General features: G+C 37.2%; 1 protein-coding gene across 1 annotated transcript; it reads right to left on the reverse strand.

Annotated features, from left to right (window-relative positions):
• Positions 1 to 637: 637 nt before the first annotated feature.
• On the reverse strand, positions 638 to 13507 carry LOC134744546 (glutamate receptor ionotropic, kainate 3-like). The gene is made up of 17 exons (XM_063678371.1): positions 13169 to 13507; positions 12238 to 12380; positions 10817 to 10984; positions 10106 to 10257; positions 9270 to 9466; positions 8496 to 8698; positions 8122 to 8226; positions 7589 to 7708; positions 6691 to 6894; positions 6417 to 6578; positions 5659 to 5858; positions 4650 to 4848; positions 3521 to 3609; positions 2794 to 2924; positions 2285 to 2400; positions 1522 to 1668; positions 638 to 1198 (listed from the first exon to the last, which is right to left on the reverse strand). Exons 1-17 carry the CDS (start codon positions 13248 to 13250, stop codon positions 926 to 928), a joined length of 2691 nt encoding a protein of 896 aa, XP_063534441.1. The 5' UTR covers positions 13251 to 13507; the 3' UTR covers positions 638 to 925.
• Between the last annotated feature and the right edge of the window lie 855 nt (positions 13508 to 14362).

The following is a 14362-nucleotide window of genomic DNA, read 5'->3' on the forward strand; positions in this document are numbered from 1 at the left end:
TTAATATTAATAGGCAATGGGAATAATACCAGGCCAGGCCATAATGCCCCGTGTATCAAAGCGGACAATATCGCCTGTTCTAAGGCTCAGAGAAATTAATGACGTCATAACACTCATAATCATTTATTTAAGGTTTATTTATATTCAATATTAATAAATAAATGAAACTTTTATTTTTATTTGCAAAAGAGGCACTTTCTTGTATTACGTAGGTCGATAATGTTTAATGGTGAATTAGATCGAAATATATTTTTTTATATATTTCGTACTATATAATAATATAATATTATACAAATTCTTGTTAAATTATTAATAAATATTAACAACAGATTAGTCACAAATAAATCGTTGGTAGGTTAGGTTTGGTAAGTACCTGTTGAGTAACATGTTGTGGCTCATTTGTCAAATCTTCTCTCAAAACTTTTTAAGAACCGTTACCATTGACGTCATGTGCAGCATTTCATTGAAATGTTGCTGTATTCCAAATTTAACGATGTACATACACCGACGTCAGCGGAACACCAGTTACCTACTAATCGTCATTATTGGCGATATTTTGATGATCAGTCAGTCATTCGTAACTACCAAGCAAATAAATTCGAGTAGCTGACACAATAAGTCAAGTAATATGTCAAGTAGTTGACATGGAGAGGATGGGAGAGGATCGTGCGCCCAAGAAAGCTTATCTGGGGCGACCAACTGGGAGACGTTCGGTCGGAAGGCCTAGGTACCGGTGGATCGATGAGGTCCAGAAAGACCTATGTGAAATCCAAGCGGCTGAATGGCGTCGGATCGCACAGAACAGGAACGAATGGCGGAATCTAGTTTCGGAGGCCAAGATCCACTTCGGGTCGCTAAGCCAGCGAAGCGATAATATAAAATAAGTATTGGATCACCAGGAATAATCAGATCTTTTTAACTTCTACTACGGAGAATACCGCCTTCTCTTGGCAAATTGGACACTAAGATCAGAAGGAGAATGGCGCGAGCTATGCGAGTGACTCCTTGACCTCCGGGTGCTCGAAGACCGTACCGACAGCGAGCGTAGAGACCGCAGCTCGTCCTTGCCTTCGGCTTCGGCCACGGCGTCGGTCTCGGGGGACTCGTCGGTCTTCGCTGGGCGTTTCACCGGCTTCACGTCACCGCTAAACTTTAGGGCGAATTTCAGCTCTTCAACCAGCTCGTATTTGAATGTAGTCTGTAAATATAAAAGAAGTGGAATAGAAACTACTAACCTACACTTTTTCGGCGTAACTACTAAAGTAGGTACCTACTAAATATTTTAGAGCTAAATAAAATTTGGACTGATTGGCAGAAAAATTACCTAAGTTAACCGTTTATTTTTTGAAACCTATTATAACTGGTTTATTGTTGACTATGAAAACTTAAAACATCCCTGTAGAATGGAAAAAAAGTATGGCTTCTCTTATCTGAGCAGTGGCGCGGAGCTCACAATAATTGTAGGTATCTTAAGAAAGCAAATAAAGAACTGAAACTGAAACAAACTGAACAACGTCTTACTTTGTATTTGACAGACCGCTGGAAGACTCCCCACAACATGTCGAGTATCGAAATGACAATGCCGAGTATACAACCCACTCCCAGAACAACGAACACCCCTGTCATGTGCTTCATCCCTAATTGTTTTTCCTCTTCTTTGGCTTCTTGCTGTATTGACAAAAATACACATTGTTAATCGATATCGTGTAGAACAATATGTAATAAATTTAAAAGTGGAAAAATTACTGCCTTGGGTGAGACTTGAACTCACGGCCTCTGGATCGATACTCCAGCGCTCTGCCAACTGAGCCACCAAGACCTCATCCATGTTCAGCAAATCTTCCCACTATATGGGTCTAGGGGACCCTAGCGACATCTACCGTAAGAGTGTTACACTTCTTAAACGGCCACCGGAGTTCCAAGTCATATTGGAAATTCACCAGTTACGATGTGCTTTTAAATTTATTCTAAGCTTAATAGCATCGCATCGATCGCAGACGTTTCTGCTTGTTAAAAATTAATTTAACAATATGTAATGTCTCAGTTACACATTTGAGCCGAGAAGTGTATCGCCTCGCCATTCACACGAATGTGTGTGGGGGGTATTTTTTTATATACAAAGAACACCCAGCTGCAACATGAACACTTTATGAATGAATTTTGTCCAACAACGGCATCAGTAGGCGACATAATATAAACGATGTCGGTGCCGTTATGTACACAATATTCACCAGGAATTAGCATATTTAGATAGTTAACACTTTACAGGCAAGCTTATGCGTACCCCACATTTTCCCCCTCCTCTTTTTTCTTTCCACCACAAATCTTTCAGTTTCTGTAACTCTCCGATTTCCTGAAGTCTTAGTAATGCATCGTCCATTACTTTTTTATAGGGAGAACCTGAAATTGGAAAATCGAATTAATAAAATACCTATACACAGCCAAACCGCTGTGCTGCGGCGTGTGATTTTTTTTTTGCAAAAAAAATCTAATAAACTGAATTACTAACGTAGGGGAGACCGAGGTGAGTTACCACAGAGGTAAGTGAAACAACGTCAATTTTGAGACATCTACAACTGTTATCGAGCCGGGAATAACGATGTTTAGCATTGTCCGCTGGTCCCTCAATAAGCGACCTTGCCTCACGACGATTATTAATTAATACCTCAAAATTGACGTTGTTTCAACTTACCTCTGTTTTAACTCACCTCGGTCTCCCCTACTAAAAATACTAGTTACTGAATTATTCACTTAAATTTTGTTATATTTACTGTTCAGTAAGTATATAAATACCTTTTTTTATTCCAATGCCATAACTCTTTGAATCTAACAGATCACCAATTTGCATCAACGAGCAATGTCTTTGTTTGTAATATTCAATTGAAGGCGATTCCATAAAAAATGCATAATTCATAGTCTCCGCCCTGAAAAATAAGCCGTTAATCAAAAGTGGAATACCTATATTTTAGAGGAGATATTTTGCCGCCTTTCTTATATATTTCTAACGGTATTATAACATTTATGAATCATAAAATTCAACAATCCCTGCCACAGATCGAAAAACAGGGAAAATTACGTCATACATATCTTCGATGATCGGACGTTACCAGGACAATATGACTGTAAACTAAATAAATATACTAGACGTTTCAAGAATTAAGCGTTATAGGTTATTGACGTTAAACCGGCCAAGTGCGAGTCGGACTCGCGCACGAAGGGGTTCGAAAAAACGGCAAAAATCGCGTTTGTTGTATGGGAGCCACACTTAAATATTTATTTTATTCTGTTTTTAGTATTTGTTGTTATAGCGGCAACAGAAATACATCATCTGTGAAAATTTCAACTTAGCTATCACGGTTTATGTCAAGACATACAGCCTGGTGACAGACGGACGGACAGACGGACCGACAGCGAAGCTTTAGTAAAAGGGTCCCGTTTTTACTCTTTGGGTACGTAACCATAAAACCGTGCATTTTGGTATCATAGGTAGGTACCTGAAAACAAAACAAAGATAACCTACTTCTGTACTCCTTCATCGTTACCGGGGGCATTCCAACCATTCTTGTCCATTTTTACATACATCTTTTTGTATGTTTTATCTTGTGAGTCCTAAAACATGTGATAATATTGTTATTGTTTAACAAATAAAGAAAAGAGATAAAGAGAAGAAAGAAGATAGACACTACGTATCTAAATGAAAATGCTTGGTTTCCAGATACAGAGCAAACATAAAAAAAAACATACAACCGAATTAAGAACCTCTCCCTTTTGTCTAAGTCTAAAAATCGGTTTAAATATATTTTCCAATATCCAGAGAGGAAAATGGGGACTATGTTTGTATGGCGAAGGGTTCGTCCCCTATCCTCCAGGACAACCTCTTTTTACAACGCTTTAGACTCTACCCGCGACTTCGTCCGTCTTTATACCTAAACACGAAAACGAGACACGCGCGCGTACCGGCTGTTTGCGGTGGCCCCGTGCCGCACCAACGCCGGTGCGCGCGCGCCTCTCCGCGCAGGCTTCTTACTACGTACGTATAACCAAGGACAATACAAGTCCTTTATTGTCCTTGGTATAACCAACAATTTACCCACTTAGATATATGCCACCTGCCCGAGGCTAATTTTAGATATGCTATCTTATATTCCTTTAAAACCCCTTGATTGAAATTAAGATTTAGTTAATTTAATTTATTAGTTTAAGTTAAAGCTTTGTATCCGCATCTGACATTGACAATAATTTTCTACGAGTTTCCACGTTTTTTGCACATACTTATCTAAGCAAATATTCCATTTCTCTTCATTACCTATTTATTATATACGGCATGACGTAATTAACTTAGCATATAATTTCTCCCTGATTAAATACCTAAGTATACCTAATTCTAATAATTAACTCCCTTCTTTGTGCCAACCATTGCATAATTTTATTGTAATTTGTGGATAATGTCGTTGGCTATGCATATGTCAATTTTAAATATCCTTTTCTAAGCCATAAACTGTCTACCTGCTAAATTTCATTGCAATCCAATAGACTTAGCCATTTTCGCGTGATGAAGAAATAAGCAGTAGGTACAAAGTAACATTGTTTAGTGCTAGTGGGATAAATAAAGTGCGTTTATTTGAAAAAAAAATTAAGTAAAGAATTACCTTAAAAAATTGAATAGTTGACCCCGTATCTTTGGCACCATACATGATGTTCTTAGTTTCATGTAGATCATACGCATTTTCGAAGGGTAAAACATTTTTCTCCACTACAAGGAAGGCCACCAAGGTCCCAACATACGACGCCACCATGATCATAGTGAAGAACCACCATATACTCGTTATCATGCGCGGAGCAAAGGCGCTGTAAATAATTGTTATTTGTTTTACAAGGGGGCAAAGTTGATATTTAACCTCTCGTGCTAATATTGATACCCGAGCAAGCGAAAGATCCCAAAATTGAATTGAATTCGAAAAACGGAATCTTGAGCGTTGCGAGGGTTTCAAGGCACGAGGGTTAAACAAATTATGCCACCGAGTGAAACACAAAATTTTTCACCACACAAGGAAAATACTGATTGACTTTTAAATGATGATGTTTAATGATAAATATTTTTAACAAGTTTGGGAACAAATCAAATTATTTTTATTAAATATTTTGATTTGTGTTTTTTAAGTAGTCACACTACTATATATAAATTAAAAACTGTAATAGATGTCATATATTTAAGAAAAAGTGACGAAACCCTCCAGTCCGTCCTTCCTCAGTATATTTAGTAGATATTGATTGATCACAATGTCGTATGATGGCAAGAGAAGTGAAGAGAAGAAGTATCTAAAAGATGTCTATTAACTCTCACTTTGAATATAGATTATTTTGCTCTATGAATTCAAATTTTGGATCAATAAAGTTTTCAAAGGCAATTAATATTAAACTAATATTAGGCTCTCTGTCTAATAAAACTAGAGACTAGAAAAAACTACAAATTTCAACAAAAACAGCAAAGGTATTGCAACTGACACGATAAATAAATTATTTAGTAGCGTTTAACTTATTTGACATGTATTACTGTTGTCATTTAAAACGGGTTTGTTAAATTTTAGTAGCTACTGGTATCAATATCATCATTCATTAGACGAAGTCCCGTTTTAAAGTAAAAGTGAAGTTTCTTACATCGGTGCAATTTCGGAACCCTGTTGCATGACGGAGCCAATGATGAGCCACACGGAATTGGCAAAGCTGAACTGATTGCTCAGTTCCTCCGGCTCTTCGATACAAGGCTGCGGATTCTGCCACTCCTTGTACGACAATCGCCCCACCAGAATCATAATTACCCCGAGAAGTAGTTGTATTAGTACCATGTAATACCAAACCTAGAAATATTTGAGCAATAGTTATTTATTATGAAAACAAAGTTATTGTTTAACTAACGCACGGGCTTATATTGAGACAAAATTGAGGGAAAGAATCCACGAAAAATTTAAATAGCATTACAAGGGATTCTAATCATGACAGGCAAACAAACTCTACTGCAGAGTGCAGCACAATTTTTAACCTCACCACGAGGTATTACTTGTAAAACATGACAAATCGAATTCAAGTTAATGTTTTTAATTAGTTATCGTTGAAAATATCGTAAGCCAATACTGCCAAACCCAATCTCGGTAAGTTCATAGGAAACCTGTCATATTTCGTCTCTGGCTCTGGCACCATACCGTCAATTGTACAGTTCACGCATAAAGTCCCACGAATCGTAGAGGAGCCCTACTTAATTCACGCCCCCGTTGCAGGAGCACGATAGGTTGCAAATACTCCCGCTTAAACTCTCGTTCAAAATTCCCCAGACTTTATGAGCGAACTGTAATACAGATAATCATAAAAATTACAAAATATAACCCATTTTAATTAGAAATTAAACCAGAATTCCTCACCTCTGGTGCGAACACTTCCATGAAAGAAAACATTGCCGGGGGCTGTTTACTGGGCTCACGGTAAAGAATTGCGATGCCAAGTGACATGAATGGTGTTAAGAAGTCAATAGCTTTTAACCTGTTCGATGTTATAGTAAAATCGCAAATGCCGAAATCTGCTTTCTGAAAAGAATGCATGTCATTGAAAGCTAGGAACTGTGTCAGTTTACATGAAACTTACCTAATGACAAACAGTGACAAGGAACATGTACTTGAATAATTATGTTAGACTGACCCCGTGATCGATTTCCCCAGCTATCCCGTCCGTGTCATTTAGAGTCTCATTCCAGCCTCCATATTTGAGACCAGTTACTTCAAATTCGCATTGGAATCCTAGTTCATCAGCTAGTTTTTCAAATAAGTCGATAGCAAAACCTTCGTAACGGTCGTTACCCGTCAGCGTCGTGGCAGACTCTTTTAGGTAGCAAAATGGTGATACCTAGAATTATAAGAAAACAAATAAATACAATTTATTAAGCACTCACAACTTGGTAGTTGTAATCTGTAATAACTAGGAAAAATATAAGATATAACGATGCCTAACGTTTTAAAATTCATAAGTTGTATTTTTGGGAGTGCTGCTAAAGTAAGTGTATTAGTATTATCTATGAACGGACGTTGGCAGCTTAGGGTATTAAGACGCAACGCTACATGTTATATTAGTATTTGTTTCTGTTATATTCATGAAAAGATCAGTATTATTAAATATAACATATTTTTTATTCATATATGAGCTAGTATTATTATTATATTTATTACTAATATCCATCACTGATTAAAGCCGATCGACCGATGCCGACCAGGAGCGTAGGAGGTATTCAGATTTTAAGATCTTTATGTTTTTTTATTATTTTTTACAATTGCTAGCACTTAAGTGTGGGTGAACTGTGGGTTGGACGGTTAGCAAATTGAAAAATCTCAACACCGGTGCAGTCGGTACTTGTCGATCGTCCCGTCTCCCATTCATACCAGAGCGTGACAATCCTCACAAATCTTAGCATCCTGTTTGTATCAAGCTACTCCGGGTCATCCTTGCTCGTGATAGTTGTGTGTGTTTATGTTCAACTATAAGTATCAGCTAACTTTGAATTCCGAAGCATGTTATTACTCTCGAGGGAATGATTTAGTTTTACCATTGCAACGAGTATTTTAAATGTTAGGTTTCTCATTATGGATTCTCCGGTGATGTCAGGCATCAAGAGCAACGGTCGATTTACTGTAATATCGTTTTCCTTAAAGTCCCAATCTCCCATCTAAAAAAATACTTATATTATATCATACACTTCATGAAAATATGTAATTAGTAGACAGGAACATTCAATTAATAATCGCTTTATACAATAATCAATCCAATGATGGTGGTTCTAGCTAACTATACATACACTGTGTGTGGTGTGGTTATTATAAGGACCTTGCAGTTTCTATGAGGTGTCGTAATATTTTAAGTTTTAATAATCAAAATGAATGAAGTTTACTTTAGGTACCTATTGATAACATCTTTGGCAAACTTATTATATTGTCTATTATTAAATAAGTTTGCAATGCTCAAAAGCAAATAAAACACACGAAAATATGTATACTAAATATGGTTATAATATTTGTCCCTAGCGTAGCTGTAACACAAGGAACTAGTGAAACTAAATAAAAGCTGGTAAAAAAATCTTACCGGCTGACTGCCTGCAGATGTTAATTCCAGAATGTTTATATGCACGTCTGATCTTTGACCGAATTCATCAAATATAAGTGGTCCTGTTGATTCTTCAATCTTATTCTAAAACAAAAAAAAAAAATGACAGATAAACCTGACAGACCGGCTACATTTTTTCGGAAGTCATAAATAAAGTTTCCGGAGGATTAACAAATTTTGTTCTCCTCATACAATTTAATCTCTTGTAAATCTTGTAATACCTGGTTAATTTTGTATAACAAAACATGACCTAGGTATATAATAATTTTCCGTCTAAAGTTAGAAATTTACATACGGTTACTTTTACATTTATAAATACATTGCACGACAAAATAAAAATACATAAAAATCACCGTTTTCATAAAGTTTAAAATAGAGGACCCGTAATCCCAGGAATTATAATCTTCACAGTTGACAGTGCCAGGATCTACTGTCATATCCTTTACCATTTTAACAGTTTCATTAAATAACTTCACAGCATCATGTATTAAGTATTGTTTAATTTCATTGTAACTCTGCTCCTTGGTCCAGTCTGTGGTTTTAGATATCGTAAAACCTGAAAAAATACGAATTCATTTTAAGACAGACAAGTATAGCCCCAGAAATACGATAACGGTAGGTGGGACAAAATTCGCCCGGTTCTCGAACGACGGCCACGACATCCTCAAAGAAAGTGAAATGAGGGGAGCGAAAACATATCGTTCTTGTGGAACGCCACAACCAATTGAGTAATGGACAATTTTGGCTGCTGGTGGTATTGAACCTGGTACTGCTTTCAAAAAACACTCTGCCACTATTCAGAGCTGTGCTCTGCTCTGTGTGCTGAGCTGTGAAGAAGGTCAAAAATGCTTTAAATGCATTATTATGCTAAAATGCGATTAAAGATGGCACCCAAGCAGGAAAAATTTACTAACCACACATAATACTCGTATAATTGCGTTATATTATTAGTCCATGGATGGCGGCCGCCGAGGTAAAGGCAGACCGAAAAGGAGACGTCGGAACGACTTGGACGCATACTACGACGAATGGTGTGAAACAGCTAGCGACAGGACCGGATGGGGAAAAAGAGGGGAGGCGTTTGTCAAGCAGAGGGGCACTAAAGTAGGCTAATAAAAAAAGCTTACCAGTCATGTTGACCCCCCCATATCTGTAGGAAGTTAAATCCTTATAAAACAAATCAAGCGACAAGAATATGTACGAGTGCTCATCAGCCATCAAGCCCACTTGTTGGGTGTGCTTTAAGAACTGTTCTAGTTTCTTCGATGGACAATCAACGATGAAATTAGTATATCCGTTCCTCTTCGAATTTATGAGGACGTCTCTGAAAAAACAGTAGTTACTTTTAGTAATTAATGTAAGAGGTAGTGTAAATTAAGGATAGTTGGTTATATATTAAAAGTTACGCTTCCGGCAGGACTTGAACCCGCAAGCTCCGCAATCCGTGCGCTGCTCTTAACCAATTGAGCTACTGAAGCCTACCAGAACTTCGCAAATCTTTCCATTCCTTCCCTTATGTATACACGCCTTTGGGGTGGCGTAAAGCGGATGCATAACATTTTCCATTTTTACCTTTAATATAAAATTTGGAGTATCGCTCGCAGACGTATCTGCTTGTTAATACGTTGGTATAGTTGGTATTGTTTTGCAAGTGGGCCGATATTTCATTTAATTTTGGTTGTACAGTCAAGGTATTAAATATCAACTCGGACAAAGTACCAAAAATATGTACACATCATCTTAATGTATGGGCAATAAGGTCGTGTATACATATTATTGGTCCGTGCCGATATTTTATACTTTTAATGTACATGTAAGTATGTACCTATATGTGAGCCGTTCTTTACCACTTGTTTACGATCTTACATTGTTTCCAAAGCACAAACATTAACATTCGGTTTTAAAGCAGTTGCTTTTAGAAACTACTAATAAATAGGACTTAGCTGAGAAAATAGATACCCACCTATAATCCTTCCCACTTAGTTCTCGAATGGAGACAGTCATGGTCTTGCTGGCCATTTCCAGCACGTCGTTCACCCGCATCAAACTGTAGCCCTTCTCGTACATAATGGTGACGTTTGTCCATTTTTTCAATTCTACTAGCTTTGATATGACCTAGAGATAAAACATGTCTACGTATAGTTAATAATCAAACAAATCTCATATCGGTTTCACGTCTGCGCTCACTTCCTTAGAATAAGTGAAGTATAACCATCTTAGACGCCCTTAACTAAATGGGCTACATTTCTCATAGTATGGTAGACCAGTGATGCCTAAAACATCTGGATGGTAACAGCAAAGTAGTGTACTTACTGATATAAAGCATGTAAAAAAAACCGGACAAGTGCGAGTCGGACTCGCCCACCGAGAGTTCCGTACTTTTTAGTATTTGTTGTTATAGTGGCAACTGAAATACATCATCATCATTTGTGAAAATTTGATGAGATACAGCCTGGTGACAGACAGACGGACAGAGGAGTTTTAGTAATAGGGTCCCGTTTTTACCCTTAGGGTACGGAACCCTAAAAACAAGATAGACGTACGCTATGGCTGCAGTTATGTTACATGAGAGCGGTTAGGCGAGTATTGTTACGTGTTGTGGGACGGATATATATTTACTGTCTGTTAGTAGATTTATTTTAGCTAATATTTTATTGATTATTTATATTCATACCATGTTATAAGCCTGAGGGCTAGGATGCAGGTTGAGATGGAACCAGTCTTCCTTAATCAAGTCATTGTGGTCGATCAGGATGTGCGGAATGTCCAACAAGTCACATATCGCTTGGACGTGTGCAGTTACTTTCCCGCTAGTGCCGTCAATTATGCCAATGACACCTTCCTGAAATATGATAAAACTTTGCAAAATGAAAATGAAAAGTGATTTATTTAGGTGTCAAAAATTGCAGCTTGTTACATCACATTATGGGACTATTATATTGTTAAAAGTATTCTATTTGGTTATATACTACTTACGAGATACAATATGTAAATGCCATTGTACAGCTTTTGAGCAATACAAGTAATAATTAGATTGGTTTGAAAAATAAATTCCATTGCACCATGATCAAAATGCAACTAGTAATCAATTGGGGAGGTTTGGCTTTTCAAGCCAATGGCTTTGTCTGTGTTTGATTAGGATCCTTACCGATTTTTTCAGTCATATTTTTGCATTTTATACGAAAACGATTTTTTCTGCTCTATACCAAAGATAGATATAACTCCGTAATAGATGGATACAGTCTAAGAAAAATCACGAAAATTTGATTCTCGATCAGATGGCGCCACTACCTTTGGCCTACTCTCGTATAGAGGGCGCTGACGGTTTCGTTTGTTATTTAACAATTTTAACGCATATCAGTGAAAGAACATGGGTCAAAAATAATTAATGCATAATTAATGCAAATAAAAAAAATCATTTATCCATATTTAAATACATTTTATCGTATTTTTATAAATCTTCATTTTTAATTTTAAAGTGTGTCGATAGATGGCAGTGAATTTACTGTGGTTACAAAATTTACTATGACAGTACCGCTCTATCTTATTAGGTAGGTATATCCTCTTTGTCTATACCTATAGGTTTTAACCCACGTACCTACAACTATATAACACTAGACTTATATTGACCGGGATATAGACCGTGATTACCTTTTGTATTATTTGTGAGCTCCCGATACTTCGACGCAGTTACATGCATCATGTTCACGGGTGACTGAAGATAGCGGGTGGGTGTCAAAGTTGTGTAGACAGCGCAGTTGTGTGAACGCGACCGGACCAACAAGTGTGAATGCGACCGTTGGTAACGTTGAAAGTGAACGCAGCCGACGCGCAAGAATGAGGGTAGACAGAGCGCTGTCTACACAACTTTGACACCCACCCGCTTTCTTCAGTCACCCGTAAACATGATGCATGTAACTGCGTCGAAATATCGGGAGCTCACAAATAATACATAAGGTAATCACGGTCTATATCCCGGTCAATATAAGTCTAGTGAAAGTAACCGTGAATCATTGAAAACTCCAACTATATAACAATATAAAATCACGTATTGAAACGACATGTTTGTCGATTATTTTGATTATTCATACTCACATTGGCGAGGTTGCACACGTGTTCTCCAGCTTCTATCAATTCTCCCTTCCGTGACACTTTTCTGATCAACACCTGAAACCCAAAGTGTTCAGCGCTGTTGGTCAGTGTTACGTCTAACTCATCCCCTTCATAAAATAAACCCCCTGAAATGAAAAGTAAATGTAGTTTAGTAAATATTAGGTAATATCTTCCGGCCGTTACTTACTTCGCGTAGAAGTCGCCAAAAACTTTCAATCCCATATTCAAGTCCTTATTTTCACCCTTTTAAAGTTTTTATTTGAAAATTTTTAATGGAACTCTAAAATGTTTATATTCTTCAAAAAAATAATTCAAGTGATATGATTATTAAATGCACGGAGCTACTGCCTGGAAAATACCCAGATGTCAAGTTAAAATATATTTTATAATAAGACCTAGCAAAAAGAATATTGATCAGCTTCGGATGCTCAGTCATCCGGTCAAAGTTAGCAGTCAGTAGTCAGTTTACACTTCAATTCACTTTTTACAAACTATGTTTTCCCCGACATCACAGTACTTATCTCTAAAACTAAGGAATAGAAAAGGTACTTACTGCAAATTCAGCGGCATTAGTAATGGGACAAACGAACCACTTACGTATTTTTGGATATCGAGAAACTCAAGTTAGTAATTTCCTATTTGACCTAGGTATTACAGTGACATATTTTGCAGACATCATACATTAGAAGAAGAGAATTAAATATTTTGGTAGACCGGTAATTATACCAATAAAACGACAGTCATTTTCTTGATACATATACCAGTAGTAGTATAACCACGAAGTTCTAGGGTTCAAATTTGAACAAATTGAGATGTACCTACCAACGGCTTGTAATATCTTAAATATTTTAGTAATTTTCTAATAAATACGGTCCTAATGTTAGTAAACACCATGATTTATATAAATATTTACCTATTACAAACTGGCTTTGTATATAAACACATTGCGCTAACACTCCTAGAACTATAACTTTAATCATTCTTAACCACACCATCCACTTTAAAAGAGTTAAATTTATGATCTTTCACATATTAACCGAGGGTCTTAAATTTTAACGAGTTTACACAATCTAATTAGTATAAGTAATCGGTTAACTGTATAAACGTTTGGAGTTTACGCCGGTTCTGTGTAATGTGTTTAGATTGTGCGCCGACGCGACAGAAATAATCCTAACCTATATTTAACGCTATTCTCCAAAACGACATACCTTGCGACCGTCGCGGCGGCAGACAGTGACGGGGAGAATAAGGAAACGGTTATTAAAACCACGACATAAAATTTATTGATAGAGTTCTTCACTTTTATTTGCAATTACGTTGACTACCTAACAATTCTAAATAGCCCAATTTGGTAGGACTGAGCGTCTGTGGCAGTGTTGGCCGTAATTGTTAATTTTAATTAACCATTGATCAATTTTATTAACCATTAGTTCCGCCATTAACCAATTGCATTAAAGTTAATTCGGATTAAATTTTTGAGACGTTAATGGCCATTGAAGTTAATTCGGATTAACTTCAATGGCCATTAAAGTTTCAAAAAATTAATTAGAATTACTCTCAATTGCATTAACGTCTAATAAAATTACATTCGTGATATTTTAAAATGAGACAGCAAAATGACCCTGACTGAACCCTGGCAGTAGTAGCAGTACCTACCTACTACCTAGTAGAATTCTGGTTTGGTGCAACACAGACATACGCGGTTTTGGTCATTTAAATCGTCTTGATGAGCACTTCGGAGAGCCGTACCCATGATAGAGCTGATGCTGAACCCTGGCAGTACCTAATGGATCTAAGGTTTGGTGCAACATAGGCACACGCTGTTTTAGTCATCCGACTCGTCTTGATGAGCACTTCGGAGAGCCATACCCATGATAGAGCTGATGCTGAACCCTGGCAGTACCTAATGGATCTAAGGTTTGGTGCAACATAGGCACACGCTGTTTTAGTCATCCGACTCGTCTTGATGAGCACTTAGGAGAGCAGTACCCATGATAGAGCTGATGCTGAACCCTGGCAGTACCTAGTGGATCTAAGGTTTGGTGCAACATAGGCACACGCTGTTTTAGTCACCCCACTCGTCTTGATGAGCACTTAGGAGAGCAGT

The sequence above is a fragment of the Cydia strobilella genome, chromosome 10 (assembly GCF_947568885.1).
Source record: "Cydia strobilella chromosome 10, ilCydStro3.1, whole genome shotgun sequence".
Taxonomy (NCBI): domain Eukaryota; kingdom Metazoa; phylum Arthropoda; class Insecta; order Lepidoptera; family Tortricidae; genus Cydia; species Cydia strobilella.